Genomic DNA, 23,527 nt, shown 5'->3' with positions numbered 1-23,527 from the left:
TCAGGATTAGATGCCCCGGAGTGTAGGTCCCAGATTAATACCCCTAGGGCGATCACTCCCCATCTACAGGACACCAAAGTTGGCGACGAGGGTGGTTGCCGACCCCTCGCTACGGGCGTGTGTGTGCCTACTCTCGGGTGAGGCGGCTGCGAGCGCTTCCATTCGCTCGTGGTGCTCGTGCCTTGCTGCCACACACACCCCCGCACAGCGCGCCTGGAGGGACGACGACTTCTACCCCTGGCCCTTTGGAGGTGAGCGGCGCTGCCCGACGCTACCCTGATGCGCATCGAAGCACCATTGGTCGCGCAAGGCCATTCCCCCGCAGGATCTCCCCGTCCGGTGCCTCTTCGGACCTCACCTCAGCCGGACACGGGCCTGATCAAGCGCGTCCTGGGCGATGGCTACCATTCCGCCCATTGAACCGTTTGTGGTGGAGGGTGCGCCCTCCACTCTCGCTCCGAAATGGAAGGAGTGGGTGGACAGGCTCCTATTATTCTTCGAGGCCACCAAGGTCCATAAAGAACAGAAGCGCGCCATGGTTCTCCACCTTGGTGGCAAAGACATTCACTCCATTGCTCGGACCCTCACAGAGGCGACCCCCAAGACTCATCATACCCTGATTAACGCTCTCAATGCACACTTTGAGCCAATGGCGAACCAGGACTACGAGCGGTTCATCTTTCGACAAGCACGGCAACTGCCGGAAGAGTCGCTGGATGCATACCACACCAGACTTAAGAAACTGGCACTAACTTGCGGGTTCCAGGACGTAACGGAGGAGATCAGGGGACAGATAATTCAAGGGTGTGCCTCTGCAAAGTTGCGAGAGAGAATCCTGGAAGAATCGGGGAAGCCCCTACCCGACATCCTCACTCTTGGCCGCACAAAGGAGCTGTCCAAGGCCAGGGCGGCCCACATGGAGGCTGCATTACAAGCCAATGTGAAGGTGGAACCGATCAATAAGATACAGGTCCAGACACCGTCCAAATGGCCCAAAAGAGCGACACCCCCTCAAGGCGGGGTATCAGGACAGTCGTGTGGCTACTGTGGAGGCCCGAGACACCCGGCACCAGAGTGTCCAGCACGGGGCAAGAGATGCTCAGGATGTGGCAAAATGAACCACTTCGAAAAAGTATGCCGGTCCAAGAGGTTCCGCAAGCCACGCCAGACGGTGCACACTGTCGCAGAAGGTGAGCCCAGCACCAGCGACATGGATGACGATGACGAGGAGGAGCGGTCCGTATACAAGGTGCACATGATCGGCACCGCCACCAGACGCACCAGAACACTGCCCCAATGCTCCATCCAGGTGGCGGATCAGGACATCATGGCGGTAGTAGACACCGGCGCATCTATAAACCTCATGAGTGCGTCTCTCTACAGCAGCATGTCCACACCTCCGAGACTCAGCCCCACCCCCATCACGGTGTATGCCTATGGTCAAGACATTCCGCTCCGGATCCGTGGGAAGTTCAAAGCGACAGTCCGCCATGGGGACAAAGTCACAAGAGCCAACATCTTCGTGTCGGAAGAGGGTCAAGGCATGCTCCTGAGCTGTAGACCGGCCGAAGACCTGGGGGTGGTCACATTTGCATTTGGAGTACATGAAGAGTCGGTGCATCAGCTGATCATGGACTTTCCAGATCTGTTTGAGGGAATTGGGTGTCTCAAAGGTCGCGAAATACATCTGCACGTGGACCCCACCGTACAACCTGTGGCCCTGCGACACCGTCGCATTGCATTCCATCTTCGACCACTAGTGGAAGAAGAACTGCAGAAGCTGGAAGCAGCCGGAATAATCGAGAAGGTATCAGGCCCCACCCCCTGGGTTTCGCCCATCGTAGTCACGCGGAAACCTAAACAGCCGGGAGCGGTCCGGATCTGCGTGGATATGCGCCTCCCAAATGCTGCCATCAAGAGGGAGCGCCATATCACCCCCACGATAGATGACTTAATAGTGGAAATGGCTGGAGCCTGTTGGTTTTCCAAACTTGACCTTCGTGCGGGGTATCACCAACTGGTGCTAGACAAAGAGTCAAGAAACATCACAACATTCTCCACTCATATTGGACTTCGCAGGTACACCAGACTCAGTTTTGGGATATCCAGTGCGGCTGAAGTCTTCCAAAATGTCATTCAGGAACTGATTGCTGGCATACCAGGGGTGATAAACGTCAGTGATGACATCATGGTGCATGCCCGGACAATTCCAGAACACAATCACCGGTTGGCGCATGTATTCCGCAGGCTCCACAGTGCGGGACTCACGCTGCACCGAGACAAGTGTGAGTTCTTAAGGACCAAACTAGGGTTCTTTGGGTATGTCTTCTCAGCTGACGGCGTCAACCCCGATCCTGACAAAGTCAAAGACATTAAGGGTGCGCCACCACCCACGACGGTCACGGAAGTCAGAAGTTTTCTTGGCATGGTGAACTACTGTGGTCGTTTCATCAAGGATTTGGCCAACCTGACCCTCCCGCTGCGTGAGCTCACTAAGGACTCCACTCCGTGGAGCTGGGGACCGGAACAGGAGAAGGCGTTCCAGGACATCAAGAGCTCCCTCTCTAGCAACACCACGCTGGCGTTCTTTGACCCGCGAAATTCCACACTCATCGCGGTAGATGCCGGACCGGCGGGGTTGGGGGCCGTACTGATGCAAAGGCCAAGAGATGAAATAGACTGGACACCAATTGCCTTCGCCAGCAGGTCCCTCACGGACACTGAACAAATGTACTCACAGATTGAAAAAGAAGCCATCGCAATTCATTGGGGATGTCGCCACTTCCACCTGTACATATATGGTAAGCCATTTACGGTGGTGACCGACCATAAGCCGCTGGTGGCTCTGTTCTCAGGGACCTCATCGAAACCACCCCCGAGAATAGAAAAATGGATTTTGCAACTGCAGGAATACAACTGCAATATTGAGTACCAACCAGGAGCGAAGAACCCGGCAGATTACCTATCGCGACATCCCAGGCCCGCGACTCCAGAAGAAATGGATGAGGCGGAAGAGACAGAAGCATATGTGAAGTGGGTCGTGGCCAGGTCATGCCCGCGTCCCATCTCCCTGGAGGATGTCGTGAGCGCCACGGCTCAAGACGCCTGCATACAGCGGGCCAAGGACCTCCTTCGGACTGCCAACTGGCAGAAAGCCAAGGAAAGCTGGAAGGTGCTCACCCCAGAGGCTCAAAAAATTATGGAAAGTTTGTACCATGTTAGAGCTGAACTTAATGAAGATACAGCAGGATGCCTACTGCGAGGACATCGCCTGGTAATACCAACGGCTCTCACGGGACAAGTAATACAACTAGCCCATATAGGTCACCAGGGGATGGTCAAGACCAAGGCCCGGCTGCGAACCAAAGTATGGTTCCCCCTCATGGACGACATGGTGGAGAGCATGGTGAGGTCGTACACTGCCTGCCAAGTCACGGGAGAAGCCTCCCGGGAAGCACCCATCATTGTAGAGCCCCGACCACAAGGACCCTGGGAGCGGGTCAGTATGGACTTTGGCAGTCTCCCGGATGGAAGCCACACTCTGGTGATGATAGATGACCATTCGAAGTACCCCAAAGTAGAAATCGTAACAAGTACCAGTGCAGACTGTGTCATACCCAAAATGGAAAAGATTGTTGCCACTCATGGTGCCATGAAGGAACTTCGAACGGACAATGGACCGCCATTTCAGGGACAGGACTTGGCTACATACTTGGCATATCTTGGGACACGCCACAGGCGCATAACACCTCGGTGGCCTCAAGCCAATGGGGAAGCCGAGAGGTTTATGAGGACACTGAACAAAGTCATCCGTATTGCTCATGATAAGGGACAGTCCGTGGAAATGGCCATCTTTACGTTTCTTCGAAGCTATCGCCAGACCCCTCACTCCACAACGGGGGTTGCCCCAGCACATCTTCTCCTAGGAAGAGTGATAACGGACTCAATCCCTCATCATCCACAGTGGTCACCTGAAGTGATAAATGAAGAGGTGGTTGCGAGGAGAAGAAACACCACGTTTGCCAAAATCAGTCAAAGACGACGGGCAGTGCCATCCCAGTTTAGACGAGGAGATGTGGTGCTTATCTGCAATCGCGTCACTAGTGGCAAGTTTAGACTCAATTACGAGAAAAGGCCATGGCGAGTGATTGGGGTGAAAGGCACCCGTCTCACAGCAATCCGAGGACGAGAGAGGGTGACTCGCAATGTGTCTCACTTCAAACTGTTTCATCCTGCAGCCCCGGAGTCAGAGCATCGGCAGGGTGGTGAACAAACTGAAACTGCAACTAACTCACCAACTGTCGAATCAACACCCAGTCACGAGGTCAGACAAAGTAACAATCCACAGGCCTCCAGTGAAGAAGTGGGAGGTGACGTGGAGTCCTTTGAGGAGGCCCCAGATCCGGAGTGGGCCGACAGAGAGGCGCCAAGTCACGAGTCGGAGGCGGGAGCAGAAATGCTGAGTCACAGGGGGTCGCAACGTCGATTAAGAGACAATCCCACCCCCTCCGGCTGGTTGAGAGACTACTTCACGTAAGACTGTTCTCATTTAAATATGCATATAGCTGAGCAGACCCGCCAGTAAGGTGGCGCTGCGCTTAAAGGACGCTGAAGGTATCGGTCCTAAAGGTCTCTGAGACTGGAATGAAAATGTTTAAGTGTGATTTGGTTTGTGTTTTGGTTTTTCCTTATTTTAGGAGGAATGTTATGTTCCTGGAGGTCCGCCCCTGGCGCCCCGGGCGTGGGGCGTGCTGGTCATGTGACTCCGGTTAATAAAAAGAGGTCTCGCACGCACGCAGGCGTTCAGAGGCGCGCAGACCAAGCAACAAAGTTATTCCCAGTGTCCGGCTGAGTTTATTCTAGGAACACGTGTTAGGCCTAGTCAGGATTAGATGCCCCGGAGTGTAGGTCCCAGATTAATACCCCTAGGGCGATCACTCCCCATCTACAGGACACCACAACTACGAGGCTGCGGAAGAGAGGAGCGGTCTAGCGTTGGAGCTGCGGGATTGGGAGTCAGGCGTTAGGACCCGGGTTGGAGGCTGTATGGGGAAAGAGGTGGAAGTGGATTCCAAGGAACTCGAGGAGGTCTGTGGAGGATACGGAGGATGCTGCGCTTGGCTCTGGAAGAGAATCCAGGCGGCTGCTGCAAAAATCGACTTTCGTGCGCCGGAGGGCCGAGGGGTAGCTGCAGTACGGTCAGTGGCGGGGGGTAGGGGTTGTACGTGGCGAAAGCAGAGCAGCCTGCAGGTGGGAAGTGAGTCTCCCCTCTGACGGGCTCTGCCCATGGCGGAGGGGGAGGGAGAGCTCCCCTGGTGAGGAATAGGTATCAGCTACGCTCCCAACTTGAATTAAAGCATAAAGACCTGCAAGTGGCCCATGGGCGAGTTGCTGGATACGGGGGGGGGGTGGTTCCACTTACACCTTGGAAGAAAAAAAAAAAGTACGAAGGCTGGGGTACCTAAAAAACGTAAGGCATTTAAAGACCCTGCACCTTCCCTCAAAATGACGCCATCACTTAAATCATATTTCAAAATAATGAAGCAGGTGGCTATCTCCAAGGGGCTGAATTCTCCATCAATATTCCCCCCAAACTGTGCCTCCTTGCTACTCCCATTGAAAATCGCTACTCCCCCTTAACTTGTGATCCCAATATTGAAGAGGAGAATGCCTCCCCCGATCCGGTGTTGCCCGGATCCTCACCTCTATCGTCCGCTATTTTGCCAACTCAGCACTTGGACTGTTCTGAAGGTGCAGACTGCGGCACTAATAACCTGGCAGGCCCTCTACCCGATCTTCCTTTGGGCGATGATATAGATGGTCAAAATCAAATTTGTCAAGGCCAGCTTAGAACAGGAGAGACTTCTCTTAGCTCTGAGAATCCGGATAGGGGGAAATCACAGCTGAAACTTTTGCTACAGTCCCTTAAGGGGGATCTTCTTTCTAAATTCGAGATCTCCTAAGCTAATCAAAAAGGAATCCATGAGAGGTGTGAAAACCTGGAGTCCAAATTAGATGACATCTGCAAACGCACTGGGGTTCTAGAGTTTGATGTGGAGGCCCTTACGGAAGTAGTTCAGGGGAATACAAAGGATATTGTGAGCCTAAAGTCGCAGAATAGATCGCTCTAAATGGACATTGAGAGGCTTGAGATGCAAACCAGAAGGAACAATTTAAGAGTTTTGAAAATTCCGGAAGGGGCAGAGAACGGGGACGTTAAAGGCTTCATCTGTAAACTCATTAGGGAGGGAGTACTAAAAGATAGACAGGATATAGACTTGGAGAAAGAAATCGAGAGGGCCCATAGAAATCCCTTTAGGCTCCATCCCGATAAGAAAGCTCCCAGGAAAATCTTAGTAAATTTTCATACCTACGCGACTAAGGAGATGATATTGGGAAGAGCGCTAACTGATATGGCACTCCAATTCAATTTTGTGAACTATCAAATCCGCTCCGATGTGGGTAAAATAACTGCTCAAAGGCAATGGGAGCTGGGTTCCATAATGCCCGAGCTGAGGAACCTGGGGGCACATGTCCAGATGAAGTTTCCCGCACTGTTGAAGGTGATGTGGAGAAATAAGCTTCATAATTTCAGCTCTCCTCAAGAAGTTGATACCTTCTTGACTCTAATTAAAGAAAACTCCCACTAGGCCCTATTAAGTTGGAGGGAGATATCTGTTTATGCCACCCGCTTTCCAGCCTCTATACGGCAGAGAAACGGTAGAGAAATGGGAGGGAATAAAAAAAAATCAATTATTAAATGAAAAGAGTTGAGACATGAAAGAGTAAAAAAATTAAAAAATGGGGGGGGATTATAAAAAAAATGGAGATACATCCACAATGGTTAGGGGGGGTCACATTTTCTAGTTACTTGTTATAATGTTTAATTTTACACATATTAGGAGTTTGTTTTGGTGTTGGATTGAGGGTGGTCCTAAACAGGCGACAATGGTCCCCGAAGGCAAGAGTGGGGGGTTCCTCACGGGGGGGGAGGTGGGGGAGGGGGGTAGGGAGCAAGGTCGGGAAAGAAAGGAAAATTAGTCCTCATACACTTAAAGACAAAAGGAAGTATAATATCAGACTGGGTAAAGAACTTTGTTTGTTAGGGAGTCCTAAATAATGAATAGTGTTAACAAAATTAAATTCTTAAACTGGAACGGGAATGGTTTAAGAGAGGGGAGGAAACTGTCTAGAGTGTGTGAATTTCTTAATAAGTGTAAGGCCCATATCTGCTTTTTAGAAGAAACCCACTTAGAAGCTCACGAGTGTAAGCTGGGCTTCGGCAAATGTAGATGGGTTCAGGAGGGCCTTTACTCTGAGCAAAGGGGCAGTACCAGGGGAGTGGCAATAATAATTAGAAGCAATTCAGGCATTAAGGTCGAGAAGTTTTTTACGGACCAATCCGTAATCTGGTGGCTACTCTAGCAATACATAGTTTCCCCCAGGTGTGCGCAGTTTATTATGGGCCAAACCAAGACAATCCAGGGGCCCTTGTAAAGTTGAGGGAGAGCCTTATGGATCCATCAGCACCTGTTATTTTAGGGGGAGACTTTAATCTGGTATTTGACGAGTCATTAGATCGTACCTCCAAGGCAAAATATATTACCCCCGTAGATCATACTCAGAGCTTAAAAATATTTTAAAAGAATTCAGTCTACTAGATGTATGGAGGGTAAAAAATGGGTGTAAAAGGATTTTTTCTTTCTACAGCAAGAAATACAGGCACCACTCTAGAATTGATTTTATCCTGCTGGATCAGTCCATTCTTTCGGAAGTAGAATCAATCTCTTATATTTCAGCCATTCGTTCAGACCATTCAACTGGTAGTTAATCTTAAGCAAAAAAGATGCCAGAGAAGGTGGACCTTAGATAGATCTCTGCTGGTAAAGGAGGAGGTTAAGGCTGAGTTAGCAGTTCAATCAGAGGACTATTTTAGACACAATCATGGTACCACAAATGATCAGACAGTCTGGGAGGCGTACAAGGCTCTTTTAAGAGGTGTGTTTAGCTTGCTGATGATTAGGAATAATAAAACAATGAGAAGTGGGGAGGAAGAGCGGCTCTGTAAGATCAAGAAAAAGAGCAGGAGCTGCAGCGGGCTTCAGTTGTCTCCCAGAGCTTGGTGCCACATCTGCAAACTGAATAAGAGGGACTTCGGGCAGAATTCCAGGCTAATCTCGATAGGATCTTAAAAGAAAGGTGGGATACGAGCAAGCTTCAGAATTTTTCTAATGGGGAAAAATGTGGTCCTCTTATGGCCTGGAAGGCCAGGGCAGATAGGGCGAGAAACTTGATAAAAAGTATATCTCAAAGAAGTTCAGGTACCATCTTACTTGGAGATGGTCAGATCAGGGAGGAGGCTAGAGTATTTATGCAGGATTTGTATAAGGAAGACATCAACTTCAGGTCTTGGAAAACCAAATAGTGGTTAAACCAGCTTGAACTCCCTCAGTTGTCTGAAGCTGATAGAACTTTTTTACAGTCCAGTATAACAGAGGTAGAAGTAGAAACCCAGCTGCAGAAAATGGTCAGAGGTAAAGCTGCCGGCCAAGATGGGCTTCCACTTGAGATAAATTTGGAGCTATCTGATAAGGTAGTGCCTGTTTTAAAAAATCTCTTTAACAGGATATATATGCTGGGTGAGGCTATTCCGAAGTCCTGGTCTGAAGCCACATTAACTTTGATTCTGAAAGCAAACAAAGATCCGTTAAAGATTGAGTCATATAGACCGATCTCTCTTTTAAACACGGATTATAAAATCTTTGCTGGGGTGTTAGCAGCTAGGACAGCTAAAATTATTAAAACAATAATACATCAGGATCAAAGGGGCTCATCCCTGGTAGACAGTTGAACGAACTAACTTTTCAAGCTATTATGGCAATAGATGTGTCAGTAGATAAGAAACTCCCACTAACGCTAGTTGCCATTGATGCCGCTAAGGCTTTCGATCAGGTGTGCTGGTCATATTTGTGGGAAGCCCTTATTAGCTTTGGATTACCCAGCAATTTTGTTTCAGAAGTTCGATCTCTCTATTCTGCTCCCTAAGCAAAAATCTTAGTCAACGGAGCGCTGTCAGACTGGGTGACTATCTCCCGAGGTACCAGGCAGGGGTGCCCTCTGTCACCTCTGTTGTTTAATCTCTATATTGAACCTTTTGTTTGCTGGCTCAGGTCCGCCCCTCTGATTAAACCTTTTAAAATGGGGGATCTGGAGGTAAAATTTGCCTTGTAGGCGGATGATTTGCTCATGTACACTACTAATCCCGCAGAAGCTATCCCTAGTTTAGTAGAGCAGGCTGGACTATTCGGGGAGATCTCAGGCTATGGAATAAACAGGGACAAGACTGAGATCATGGAATGGAATCAAGGCACTGAAACACAGGGGACCAAGTCCCGAATGAGATATCTTGGGATCCATTTAGCGCGGAAAATTAAAGATATACCTAAGATCAATTGGAATAGGGTCCCTAAAGATATCTGTAGCCTGTTACTGCAGTGGTCTAGCCTCCCTTTAAACATCTTTGGGAGGGTAAATCTTATAAAAATGATAATCTTGCCAAACATAACCTTTTTATTTAACTCGATCCCATTATCTTTTAATGCTCTCGACATTACAAAATTTCAGGAAAAAATCACTTCATTTATCTGGAACACTAAGTCCCCTCGAATTGGGTGGAAAAAGCTTAGGAGAAATTTAAATATGGGTGGTCTAGCTTTACCAGACCTACTTAACTACTGTCATGCGTTCCATTTTAAAAACTTCAGAATTTTGGCTAATAAGCCTGACCAGTCCTCATTGGGTCTACTGTTTCGGGCACTATTACATGATACTCCCCAGGGGCAGGAATTATTTCTCTTTAAATTGGGGGACCCCAATTTTTTTTAAAAAGTCAGGCTTAAGATCTTGGGGGCTGCACTAAAAAACTGTATCTACATTAGGAAGCGCCTTAAATTCCCTACTATGCATGTCAGGCTCCAATTTGAGACTCCCCAGGAACCACGGTTTGTCTTAGAGATCAACTATCCCAGCCATTGAAATCGGCAGGCATTCAATTCTGGGGCAATCTCCAGAAGGCCTCACAGCTGATGAGCTGGGAATCTCTTTCTGGTATAACCGGTGGGACGCTCACTAGGTTTACGTTTTTATGAAGTGTCGGGGTGGTGGGCAACGCAGTCCTGGGATCTTGAAGCAGCGAGCCTGAGTTTCAATTTGGTTTCCAGAAGGGGAGGCTGGAAACGGGAAATCTCGTTTTGGTACTGGGCCGTGCTGGAAGATGGAAAAGCAGCAGAATCTGATCTTCAAAAACTTTGGGGTGATGTCCTTGGTACTAATATTCATAATCTGGGAGACATGTGCGGCGATTCCTTTACTATGCTATAAACCGTAGTTAAACCAGCTTTCCTCAAGAGAAACCATCTTTATACGGCATAGAGGGTATATTGAACTTCGGGGAAGTTAGCTAAGGTGACGGGTTCTGAATATCCTTGCCCTAGGTGTAGTCATACCACCACAGATGATCTCCATATGTTTATAGACTACCCGAAGATTATCGGCTACTGGATGGAGGTATAAAAATTCCTTGAAGATGTGTTACTTTAACAGGTAGAGGTTAATCCTCTGACAATTTTTCTTGGCCTGACGACAAATTACTGCTTGAAAGATCTAGCGTCCAGATTCATCTTCTATGTTTCAATCCTGGCGAGAAGAGAGATGTGTAGGGGCTGGAAAGCTGTAGATCCCCCAACATTTGTGGAATGTTTGAAACATATTATCTACAAAAGCGAATCAGATATGGCCTGTGACATTACAAGCCGAGATAAGATATGGGCGGCTCTAGTAGCCTGGCGAAAACGGTGAATGAGGTCCTATGATTTGGCTTGGGTTCTGTCGGTCCTTTTCTCCTAAGTAACATATGGTTCTTCAGATGGTGTGAACAGGAGTGGATCAAGGTAGCAGTACTGGCTTGGGGGAATTCCCAACTTCTCATCCTCGTAGGCCGACGTTAGGGCTGGTTCAGGTTGGCCAGATGAGATGAGCTGGAGGAATTCCATCAAGAATGCCCAACATGCTGTATGAGGACCAAAAAAAAAAAAAAAGAGCCTTAGAGTCAGGATTGACGACAGGCTCTCTTTTCCCTCTCAGATCCTTTCAGTAACAGGCACCTGGATTGTGCTGCTGCTTTTCATTATAAAGTACCTTGATCTTCTCCCTCTGGGAGCCCGCAGGACAGTTGTCCATGCATTAGTAGTTGCCAGGTAGGACTATGTAAACATATTGTACCTGCACATCCCTGATAAATAGATTAAAAGACTGCAGACAGTGCAAAATTTACCTTATTCTGGGCATTCATAGATGTGAATCTGTCACTAGGCGTCTTCATGAACTGCACTGGCTCCCAATTAGGAAGCGGGTTCTTTTGAAGGCGTTGTGTGACCCCAGTGCTTGATAAACAGATCCATCATTATCATCCCTCCTGCACCCTCATGTCCTTGTCAGCACTCAGAGTTAGAGTACCACATTTTAGGATAGTTAGGTGCACATACTGCTCTTGTTCGGTGCTGCCAAGTTAGGAATGGAAGTCGATTCCCCACTGTTTGAAGACCATCTCCCAAAACTTCCATTCCGGAAGGCTTTAAAGACTAGTGTCCCCGCTTTGGCCTCAGGCGATGTAGTAATGTGACCTTTGGTTGTCTTTAGTGCAGGACACTGTCTGAGTAGCTGAGCGCTTCACAAATCTTTCTTTTATTCATTCATTTATGCAGGTCCTTAGAGTGAAGCATTAGACCTGTCTTGTATGGACAACTTCAGCAGGTCTTGACTTTTTAGTCAACACCTGTTGCAGACTGAGACTTTTCAGCCTTACCAATAATAGCTATTCTCAAACTATGTTGTAGTGTTAAAAGCCAGGCAGCAAAAGAACTGCGGAAGTCTTAGAGGTCCTGGCAACTATGCATTGGCAGAGACATGTGCATCTCAGTTCTACAATAGTAGGGATAATGCAGCTCGGGTTTGAAGTGCATTGGCAGAGCTTTCTGAGGGCCCTATTAATGAACCTGCAGGAGTGCTGCAAGTGCACTGAGAAGAGCGGTGTGAGGTCATCGTACTGAAATAGAAGAGGAGCGGCAGCTCAGGATTGAGGTTGGTTTGAGGAAACGTGTATGATTCTTCGTGGTGGAATAGCAGATGTGCTGTAGATCAGACGCGAGGTGCATTGACAGAGCCATCCGTGGAACCCAGTACTTAAATAAGACAGGGCGCTGAGGGTTAGGACTGAAGGGCATGGTCAAGTGCTGAGTAAATGTCCCATTAATGGAACATCTGCAGATCAGCTGTCAAGACAGACATGTGACTGAGTTTCTGCGAGGGAATAGCAGAGGGTGCTATTGGTCAAGACTGAGGTGCTTTATTAGAGTAGCAGGGGTGTAACAGAGGCCCCCAGGATTTCATGTTTTGAAGGGGGCCCCCTCACCCTCTATGCCCTGCCACTGCATGCCTTGCATAATGCGTGCAATGGCATGGAATAAGAAATAGTTAAATGCTCAGGAAAACCACTCTGCTTTACTGAGCAGGCCCCTGCAGTTTAGGGGGGGGCAACCATTCAGGGACCCCCCATTGAGCCAATTCTGTAGGAGGGCCCATCATTTTTGGTTGAGCCATTGTAGATCTTTGTTTGGGTCTCAATATTCAAATAATAGGGCTCTGAAGATCCAAACTGAGGGGCATTAGTGGAACTGTGGATCAGTCTTAGTGCTGGTATATCAGTGGTACTGCAGGAGGGGACTGACCTGCTTTGGCAGGGCTGTGTTTGGATCTCAGTGCTGAAATCACAGGGATGCTGCAGGTTAGGCCTGAGGTTTAGAGGTGGAATGATGGGGAGCTGCTGCTGCGGGTCTGGACTGAGGCTCATTGGACATCGGCTGCACTCAGTGGCTTATCTATAAGGACAGAGGGGCCGATTCACAGAACTAATCTGAGATAAAATCCTAAACTTACTACTTTTAGTATTCACAGCAGGCATTTAGCAGTAGTAAAGTTTGGACTCCTAACTTTACTACTAAATGCCTTTTGTGAAAACCGAAAGTGGTAAAGTTAGGATTTTGTCTCAGTTTAGTAGAAGTAAAGTTAGGAGTCCTAACTTTACTAATACTCAAGGTCTTATGTGAATATCAAAAGTAGTACAATTAGGATTTTGTCTCAGTTTAGTAGTTGTAAAGTTAGGAGTCCTGACTTTACTAATACTCAAGGTCTTATGTGAATATCAAAAGTAGTACAATTAGGATTTTATCTCAGATTAGTTCTGTGAATTGGCCCCTGAGTTCATAGGGTAAGTACAGATCTAGAGTGAGGTGCACCAACAGAGCTGTAAACAAATAATTTTAACAATCCTTGTAACATACAATCCCAAGAATGTCCACCTCCCCATTCTCACCGACTGAGGGGCGTTGATCACCCCGGTGTTGTATCCATATTGAAAAGAGCCAATCACAGCAACCGTCACGGAGAAGACCAGTGGCCAGGTGATCTGTTTCTGAGAAAGAGAAAAAATGTGTTGTGACTTTTAAATACCAAACACAGTAACATATCTGAAAAATAGAAGGACTACAATTTTAAATCAACAAAGGGACTCAGAAAGACGTATATGACAGAGATCATCAACACAGAACCACAGAGAATGAGGCATTAAGTGAATAAATTACACACAACTATTGAACCAAGAATCCTGCATGTCAATTAAATTGCTTTCTGATAAGAGCTGCTATCTAGTCCTACCTTGGATCATAAAAGTGTGCATCCCTCATGTTCAGTCCTCTATCTTTGAAGAACAGGATACATGCTACATTTGTCAAATCCACCTCAAAAGGGTAAGACATTGGGTTATTTACGGGGGTTGGAAGCCCCACTCAGGCAGCAGTGACAATCCTTGTCAGGGTGAACCACAAAAGTCAATATATTAACCTATGCTTAACCCTCTGGTAGCTTGGCACAAAAGCAATTAGGCATTACTTAAAGGCAATATGTAGCACACAAACAGTAATAAAGAGAACGCACAACACAAGAAACTTCCAAACCGATTTACGAAAATACTGTAAAGTTTAATAAATACAATGATACCAAAATGACAAAACTCTAATCAGTAGAACTGGAGATATGCAATTTTAAACTTTTAAATAAGTATTGCGACTAAAAGCACAAAGAGTCAGTCACATTCATTTGGTTATTGTAGACCAGGGGAACGTCACAAGTTTAGGCTGACCACAATGGAGCGCGGAGTGGATAAAGGGACCATGTTATTCCCTTTGAAAAAATTGCCATCTCAACCTCCGGAGTGAAGAGTTCAGTTTGCAGTGGAGGAGGCCTTAAGAAGCAGGAAGAGTGTCACAGATGGTTGTTGCTATAGTAGAAGATACAAAAGAAGCGAGCAACCCAATATACCCTTGAGGGTTTGGGCAAAAAGTATGAGAGGGTAAAGGTACCTTCAAGGGATTTTGTTGATACAGTTTAGAACATTTAGTTATAGATGCTGATTTAAGACCCAAATGGATGTTGTTCTACTGTGCAATTAAGCAACGATAGTTAGTAGTTGAATCAATCATGTAATTAAAAAACATCCTTAAAATCTTTCTAGGCTTCTCTGTTCGGCCACGCTATTCATTTAAACGGACCTCCAAAAGACCTCCTCTCAAATTCTACATTGAGCAGCCTTGGTATGTAGCACACACCGTCATTATAGCTACTTCATGGCAATAAGGAGCCCACACACTAGACTAAGCAAAACATTGCTTTTGTATCCTACAGATACAAGACACATACAGCCCTGATGACAGACCAGTGACTCCAGTCTGGTCTAGAAACGCGTCGGCAGTGTTGTTTGGGAGATACAAAGTATCATTGTTGTACAAAAGCTAGGACCGGCTGGTCCAGCATTAAAATACATATAAGTCATTTAATTACTTATATTCTATCCTCCCAACCCCTAGTTTCTCTCATTCAGTGTTTGCAATTTTTTGTTGTTTGTGATAAAAATGTTTGTAATTTTTTTTCAATAATTGTTTTATTTAATGTCTGATGTGAGAATACTTTCTAATGTGTGACATAATGGTTTCTAAATGTGTAAATAGTCTTTGCCTTTAATGTTTGTTAAAGTTTGTTTAGCCTTGTAAATATTTGCAATCAATGTCTTTTTCTGTCAGCAATTCTTTGAAAATATAAAAAATATAAAATGATTGACACAAAATAATGGTGTCTAGGGAAGCAACAATAAATTGGTTTCTTACCCTGTATCAAAAAAACGTATTGAGTCACTGTGGTTTGGGTACTTTGTGTTGTTCACTATTGATATTAGGTCTAGCCCTCACCACATAAAGGACCTAACCCCTTTTGTTCCCAGGTAACAACATGAGAGCAGCGCCAGGATTGGTTAAGGCAATTGACTGGGGCCCCGCGTCGGACTGCAGCAGCAGGAGGAGAATTTGCAGCGAGGAGGAGGCTGTGTTCAAGGTAAGTGTTTTTTATTTTTATTTTTACCCACTTGCTCACCACTCCCCACAGATGCCAGCCGCGACTGCTGTTGTCGCTTTCCACTACTTTGTATTGCACCAGCGCTGGCCACAAAGCTTCAGTAAATCTGGCCCTCAGAGTGTGTCACAAAAATCTTGTCCCAGGAGACACTGCTGCTCATAAAATGAACCTCGGCCCTCAGCTCTTGGGGGGAGGGGGGGTCCTAGAGGAGTTTCTCCAGCAGGATCTCCTTTCTCCCCAGGGTCTCTCGGTGACAGGTTGATGCCTGTCAGAGGAAACCCCACCATCGGGCTAATTGAGGGTCTCCTGGCCACCCCAGGACAACTTTAGGTAAATGCCCCCGAATAACAAATGTTGCACTTCTCCCTCTCACCATCCCTTTAGTATTCATCCTGGAGGCCTGCCTGGGAATTGAGGAAACGAATGAGACAAGGAGGGATGAAGCCACCAGTTAAATGCAAGTGCCAAAAGTTATATGCCTCATGTAAAGGAAAACTGCAGAACAAATGCTGAGAGGTAAAAAGGGAGATGTCAGGTTCACTATCCAGGTGGCTATCAATTAACCCCAGGGTCTCACTTAAATGACTCCAAAAATGGAAAATAGCAAACAAATAAAAATTCTCTCAACTAAAAAAATGCACTTGAGAATCGTCCCACTCTGGCTCCAGGGGTCTCCGGTGTGTTTGATATTTGCTTAATTCCTCTGTCCCCGGCATCACTACCTTTTAGACTCTTCCTACTTACAGGTCCCCTGTAGCAGTGGTTTCATTCCCAGGTGGGTCCTTTTTTTCAGGCAAGTTCTTGTACCCAGCGTTGATTGCCTTTTTAACCGCATCGCTGCGGTGGTTATTTTTTCGCTACGCTGCTTGTTTCTAAAAGCCGCGTTAGATGACGAGCTCAGCTCGTCATCCGCACACGCCCACCGTGGCTGATGACGAGCTGAGCTCGTCATCAGCATCGAAGGGGTTAATTGACATTTACAGTGAAAATGATACGGTAGAACCTGTGTGCTGCCACCAATTACATCTTCCTTTTCAAATCACTGAGGGTTCCAAGGTGGCTAAAGGGCCAATCTTGGACCAAGGCTTGGCACTTTCAATCAAGATCTTCCACTGGAGATTCTACAAGTAGTCTCAGCAGCCCGGGGGGGGAGAGGGGGGGGGGTAAGATCGGAGGGTCTTCCCTTCTATGTGACTGGGTTGATAGTGAACTCAGTGGGAAGTAAGCCATGGTAGGTCCCTGGCAGTTTATCAGTCAGAAAAGAGTATAAAGAAGGACCCGGCCTGCAGGAGGCGGCCATCTTGTCATTGCCATGGGACACTAGGAAACGACAAGATGGCCGCTTCATGCAAGGAGCATTTTTTTAGAGCCTCTGCAATGTGCGCCCTTTGACCCCCTAAGCATGACATCACATCCTCAGCAAGGTGCAAGAACATGAATAAAGAAGGACCCGCCCTGCAGGAGGCGGCCATCTTGTCATTGCCATGGGACACTAGGAAACGAAAAGATGGCCGCTTCATGCAAGTAGCATTTTCCTAGAGCCTCTGCAATGAGCGCCCTTTGACCCCCTAAGCATGACATCACATCCTCAGCAAGGTGCAAGAACATGAATTGATTGGTGGAGACTCTGGAGGCCTAAACACTGAGATGAAGAAAAAGGTCCAACACACAAGAGTCCAAGCAGGTTTAAGAGGATGAAAACCCACTTATCAGGGATAATTAGCACGGGAGAGGGGATAGGATGCAATAAAATTTACTGGGGAGGTTTCCATGACAAGTGTGTTCTTTAAAATGACCGAAGTAGCTACTTGTACGTATTAGGCCCAACACAGATGACACACACACATATACACACATTTACAGATGGACATATATTTATAGATTACATATGTATTGTTGAAAAGATTATATATATAGTCTACTCGCTGCTCATTCATTGGTCACTCCATTTGAAAAAAACTCCATTATGCAAAGGTGAGAACTGGCTGCTGTCGAACGCCGAAATCTGCTGTGATGTGAGGTGACATGATATGATATGATTGATATGATATGATATATGATATGGTATGATATGATATGATATGATTGATATGATATGATATGATATATGATATTGTATGATATGATATGATATGACATAATACAACACAATATGATACAATATTAGATATGATAGATGATATGATATACTTGGAAATGTTTAATTGCACAAGAAGGTGGCACCGCAGAAATGTCTGGAAATCCAAGCATAAGAAATTGAGGGCCCTATTTAGAGTTTTATGACAGCTACCGAATTACACATCCATTAAATTCTACCTCTCTTGATATATGGTGGAGAGGATATATGCCACGTATTGATGAGTATTCAAGCTAGCCTGGCTGATGAGGGGTGTTACCCTGAAACTTGTCCCAGGATGCTTGTTTCTAGTCCAGGTAAGGCCTGACTTGACCATTCAGGCTACACTGGTCCCATGAGGAACAGGGTGAAGACTGATTTCCATATGGCTGGGTCTGACATGGGGTGGTGAAGTGAGCACAAGGAGGATGAGTTTATAACTGTAGGTACAGGTTGTATCGTGCCTACGATTATCATCTTGTTTCGTATTATCTATATCCTTTTTCACTGATAAGACAGCATTATCATTTATTTCACATATAACAGTAGCAACTATTTTAGAGCAGTGGCCCTGATGAAAGCCAAGGGACGTGTTGCCCGAATGGCAGAAACATGTTGGCCCTAATCGCGACAGTCGTTTGTTTCATACTGTTGTTTGCGCTGTTCCTGTTTTTTAATTAGGGGATGTGTCTGGTTCCTATTAAAGCGTTTGTTTAGACATTTCACCCTATTTTACACGCACCACTTTACTGTATGTTGCACTTTATTTTCACCTCTTTTCACTAACCATCATTAATTGACCCGCAATTCAGTGGTTCAAATTTCACTGTGGACCGAATCCAGTACTGACTACTTACTGTGTGGCATGAGGTCTAGATGATCGAAGGACCCGCCAGGTCATAGTGTGGACGGCCAAATGATAGGACCGATCACTTGGTTTGTTTGATGGTTATCCACAATTATTGTGTACTGGATCTGGTTTGACCAGTTTTCAAATTTAGATATCACCACTCTTTTTCTCACATATGTGTCTCTTGCTCTCTCTTCATTTTTTACACATTGTTATATGGTGACTGTAGCACACACTGACGTAGAGATAGACTTGCCAGTGTTGCCAGCATTTTGCTTGGCCTATAGACCTCCTGGGTTCTTGCTTGTTATTCATGTGATGTTGCTGGGGAAGGGAACCAGTAGTAGGTCTTTAAACTTGTTTTCCCTTTGACCCTACTCTCCCTGTTTGTTTTTGTTATTGGGCATTATGGGGCATTCCTGTTGTTGCCTTTTGTGACGTAGTAAATATGGGATACAAAATCCCAGCATGCAAAGTGCTGTTGGCTAACAGGCCAAGATTGGCTGAAGGTGCCAGGGGAAACGGATACAGACACCTCAGTTTCCTGACGCCCTCTCCTAGCGCCTTCCATAACTCGAAGCGCTGCAGGACAGACTCCGCAATAAAGTTTGCATGCACTTTATTTATTGCTAATAACTCAGATTCAGATTGCCAATGAACTGCTGCCAGATGCTCCCGTTTAAAGGTGGCTGTACTGACAATACAAGGGCTAAATATATAATTTTATAATACGACCAAAAATTCAAAAATGCGAATTCAAAAGGGCAAAATTAGACGCCCGGCAGCTGCCTCTCATAGCGCGGGGGGACAAGAAGACACCCACCGTGGGAAAAAAATGTTTTTATTTAGAACATTAGTGCTAAAATTATAACCACTTAGATTGTTTACACATACACTGTCTCATACATATTCATTAGGCATAATACCGTAAATACCTGACTGGTGGGTTCACATGCTACGCCCCTCCCCTGGCAGCCTGCTCAGTCTAAAGCAGGGCCATGCCCTACAGAGAAGAGGAGAGCAGGGAGGGGCAGTAACTGCTGAGGAAAGCAACAGAGGCAGAAGAGGAGAGAAGGGAGGGGGGTAACTGCTGAGGAAGGCAACAGAGGCAGAAGAGGAGAGAAGGGAGGGGGGTAACTGCTGAGGAAAGCAACACAGTCAGTAGAGGAGATCAGGGAGGGGGCAGCAACTGCTGAGGAAAGCAACCGAGGCAGAAGAGGAGAGCTGGGAGGGGGCAGCAACTGCTGAGGAAGGCAACAGAGGCAGAAGAGGAGATCGGGTAGGGGACAGCAACTGCTGAGGAAAGCAACAGAGGCAGAAGAGGAGAGAAGGGAGGGGGTAACTGCTGAGGAAAGCAACAGAGGCAGAAGAGCAGAGAAGGGAGGGGGGTAACTGCTGAGGAAGGCAACAGAGGCAGAAGAGGAGAGAAGGGAGGGGAGTAACTGCTGAAGAAAGCAACCCAGTCAGTAGAGGAGATCAGGGAGGGGACAGCAACTGCTGAGGAAAGCAACCGAGGCAGAAGAGGAGAGCACGGAGGGGCAGCAACTGCTGAGGAAAGCAACAGAGGCAGAAGAGGAGAGCAGGGAGGGGGCAGTAACTGCTGAGGAAAGCAACCGAGGCAGAAGAGGAGAGCAGGGAGGGGGCAGCAACTGCTGAGGAAGGCAACAGAGGCAGAAGAGGAGAGAAGGGAGGGGGCAGCAACTACTGAGGAAAGCAACAGAGGCAGAAGAGGAGAGAAGGGAGGGGGTAACTGCTGAGGAAGGCAACAGAGGCAGAAGAGAGAAGGGAGGGGGTAACTGCTGAGGAAAGCAACAGAGGCAGAAGAGAGAAGGGAGGGGGTAACTGCTGAGGAAAGCAACAGAGGCAGAAGAGGAGAGCAGGGAGGGGGCAGCAACTGCTGACGAAGGCAACAGAGGCAGAAAAGGAGAGAAGGGATGGGGCAACAACTGCTGAGGAAAGCAACAGAGGCAGAAGCGGGGAGAAGGGAGGGGGCAGCAACTGCTGAGGAAGGCAACAGAGCCAGAAGAGGAGAGAAGGGAGGGGGCAGCAACTGCTGGGGAAAGCAAAAGAGGCAGAGGAGGAGAGAAGGGAGGGGCAGCAACTGCTGAGGAAGGCAACATAGGCAGAAGAGGAGAGAAGGGAGGGGGCAGCAACTGCTGAGGAGGGCAACAGAGGCAAAAGAGGAGAGAAAGGAGGGGGCAGCAACTGCTGAGGAAAGCAGCCGAGGCAGAAGAGGAGAGCAGGGGGGGGGGGTTAACTGCTGAGGAAAGCAACAGAGGCAGAAGAGGGGAGAAGGGAGGGGGGGTTAACTGCTGAGGAAAGCAACAGAGGCAGAAGAGGAGAGAAGGGAGGGGGCAGCAACTGCCGAGGAAGGCATCAGAGGCAGAAGAGGAGAGAAGGGAGGGGGCAGCAACTGCTGAAGAAAGCAACAGAGGCAGAAGAGGAGAGAAGGGAGGGGGGGGGTAACTGCTGAAGAAGGCAACAGAGGCAAAAGAGGAGAGAAAGGAGGGGGCAGCAACTGCTGAGGAAAGCAACCGAGGCAGAAGAGGAGAACAGGGAGGGGGCAGTAATGCTGAGGAAAGCAACAGAGTCAGAAGAGGAGAGCAGGGAGGGGGCAGTAACTGCTGAGGAAAGCAACTAAGACAGAAGAGGAGAGAAGGGAGGGGGCAGCAACTGCTGAGGAAGGCAACAGAGGCCGAAGAGGAGAGAAGGGAGGAGGGGTAACTGCTGAGGAAAGCTACAGAGGTAGAACAGGAGAGCAGGGAGGGGGCATCAACTGCTGAGGAAGGCAACAGAGGCAGAAGAGGAGAGAAGGGGGGGTAACTGCTGAGGAAGGCAACAGTGGCAATAGAGGAGAGAAAGGAGGGGGCAGCAATTGCTGAGGAAAGCAACCGAGGCAGAAGAGCAGAGCAGGGAGGGGGCAGTAATGCTGAGGAAAGCAACACAGTCAGAAGAGGAGATCAGGGAGGGGGCAGTATCTGCTGAGAAAAGAAACAGAGGTAGAAGAGGAGAGCAGGGAGGGGGTAGCAACTGCTGAGGAAGGCAACAGAGACAGAAGAGGAGTGCAGGGAGGGGACAGTAACTTCTGAGGAAAGCAACAGAGGCAGAAGGGGAGAGCAGGGAGGGGGCAGCAACTGCTGAGGAAAACAACAGAGGCAGAAGAGGAGAGAAGGGAGGGGGCAGCAACTGCTGAGGAAAGCAACAGATGCAGAGAAGAAGAGCAGGGAGGGGGCAGTAACTGCTTAGGAAAGCAACACAGTCAGAAGAGGAGATCAGGGAGAGGGCAGTATCTGCTGAGAAAAGCAACAGAGGTAGAAGAGGAGAGCAGGGAGGGGTAGCAACTGCTGAGGAAAACAACAGAGGCAGAAGAGAAGAGAAGGGAGGTGGGGGTAACTGCTGAGGAAAGCAACAGAGGCAAAAGAGGAGAGAAGTAAGGGGGTAACTGCTGAGGAAGGCAACAGAGGCAAAAGAGGAGAGAAGGGACGGGGTATCTGCTGAGATAGGCAACAGAGGCAGAAGATGAGAGCAGGGAGGGGGCAGTAACTGCTGAGGAAAGCAACAGAAACAGAAGAGGAGATCAGGGAGGGGGCAGTAACTGCTGAGGAAAGCAACAGAGGCAGAAGAGGAGAGCAGAGGGGGTAACTGCTGAGGAAGGCAACAGAGGCAAAAGAGGAGAGAATGGAGGGGGTAACTGCTGAGGAAGGCAACAGAGGCAGAAGGTGAGAGCAGGGAGGGGGCAGTAACTGCTGAGGAAAGCAACAGAATTAGAAAAGGAGAGCATGGAGGGGGCAGTATCGCTCTCCCTTCAGCATTTACCCTTCTCCCTGAATCTCTGCTCCTTGCAGCATAAGAACCCCTGCTGTTTCTGATCCCCCACCCCTACTGACAAAAGAGAAGACCAGGGAGGCGGCAGTAACTGTTGAGAAATGCAACAGAGGCAGTAGAGGTGAGAAGGGAGGGGGAAGTAACTGCTGAGGAAAGCAACAGAGGCAGAAGAGGAGATCAGGGAGGGGGCAGTAACTGCTGAGGAAACCAACAGAGGCAAAAGAGGAGAGCAGGGAGACGCAAAACTAATCATGGTATAGAGGGTCAGACATGGGAAATGCAGAGAGAGTGGGAGCTGCCGAGTTCAGTAGGGGTGGGGGATCAGAAACAGCAGGGGTTCTTATGCGACAAGGAGCAGAGAATCAGGGAGAAGGGTAAATGCTGAAGGGAGAGCGAGAACGAGCAGAGAGTGACCACAGGACCCATTGCTGGAAGCTGCTACTACCATACCTTCTTGGGCTCCAAGGGGGTCATGGCCTCCTTTTGTCTGCAGGTGTAATCACACCAGTCTCAGGTCCAGGTTGACTATGGGGGTCACCGGTGGGTCCTGGACTTCTTAGAGTAGATTTGAATCCAATGATTGATGCTTCTAGTTTTTGGTGTTCTTTGGTAATAGTGATTTAGATGATGCTAAGTGGCCAAAAGCTTCAACGCTGCTGTCAATATGTTCTGATTGCCAACAAGTCCTGAAAATTAGGACTCAGTTAGTCCGGATATTGTCCTATCTTCCAGTTGTCCAAGACTGATAATGACTTTGTTTTGATTCGTCCCAGTTCAGTTGGCTGGTCCCGGTTGTATCTTGGTTGATCCCAAGTGAGTTTTTGGTTGTCCAGGAATGGGTGATGGTTTGCACCGGTTGTGTGCTCACGGATGCCAGTTATGTCTTGGTTGGCCGCAGATAAGTGTAGGTTAGAGCCTGTTGAGTGTTGAATGGATCCAGTTGTCTTGGTTGGTCCCAGTTGAGTGTTGGATGGCCACAATGAGCTCAGATTGTTGGTGTTTATGTCTTGGATGGTGCCAGTTTGCTGTTCGTTGTTCTGTGTGAGCTTTGCCAGGTTCAATCCTGGTTAAACGTAAGTGGTAGTTAGTTAGTTTTCTTTCTATTTTGTTTTTTCTAATTGGGTTTTAGTTGGCTGTTGCAGTTGTGTGTTGACTCGCCTCGATTTTGTCTTGGTTGATCCTAGATGAATAGTGTCTATTGGGTTTTCCTGGTTCGG

At 47.7% G+C, this 23,527-nt stretch overlaps 1 protein-coding gene across 1 annotated transcript in view; it reads right to left on the bottom strand.

Moving 5' to 3' along the window:
• LOC147706468 (solute carrier family 2, facilitated glucose transporter member 3-like) overlaps nt 1-22,932 on the bottom strand; it is a 54,547-nt gene extending 31,615 nt beyond the window's left edge. Inside the window, exons 1-2 of the mRNA XM_086932979.1 lie at nt 22,761-22,932; nt 13,430-13,528 (exon numbers count right to left, since the gene is read on the bottom strand). Coding sequence (XP_086789105.1) covers nt 13,430-13,528; nt 22,761-22,784 — 123 coding nt within the window. The 5' untranslated portion in view covers nt 22,785-22,932. The remainder of the gene's footprint in view (nt 1-13,429; nt 13,529-22,760) is intronic.
• Nucleotides 22,933-23,527: the final 595 nt, after the last annotated feature.

The sequence above is a fragment of the Lissotriton vulgaris genome, chromosome 7, assembly GCF_964263255.1.
Source record: "Lissotriton vulgaris chromosome 7, aLisVul1.2, whole genome shotgun sequence".
NCBI lineage: Eukaryota > Metazoa > Chordata > Amphibia > Caudata > Salamandridae > Lissotriton > Lissotriton vulgaris.
This window is presented reverse-complemented; position numbering and strand designations above follow the sequence as displayed.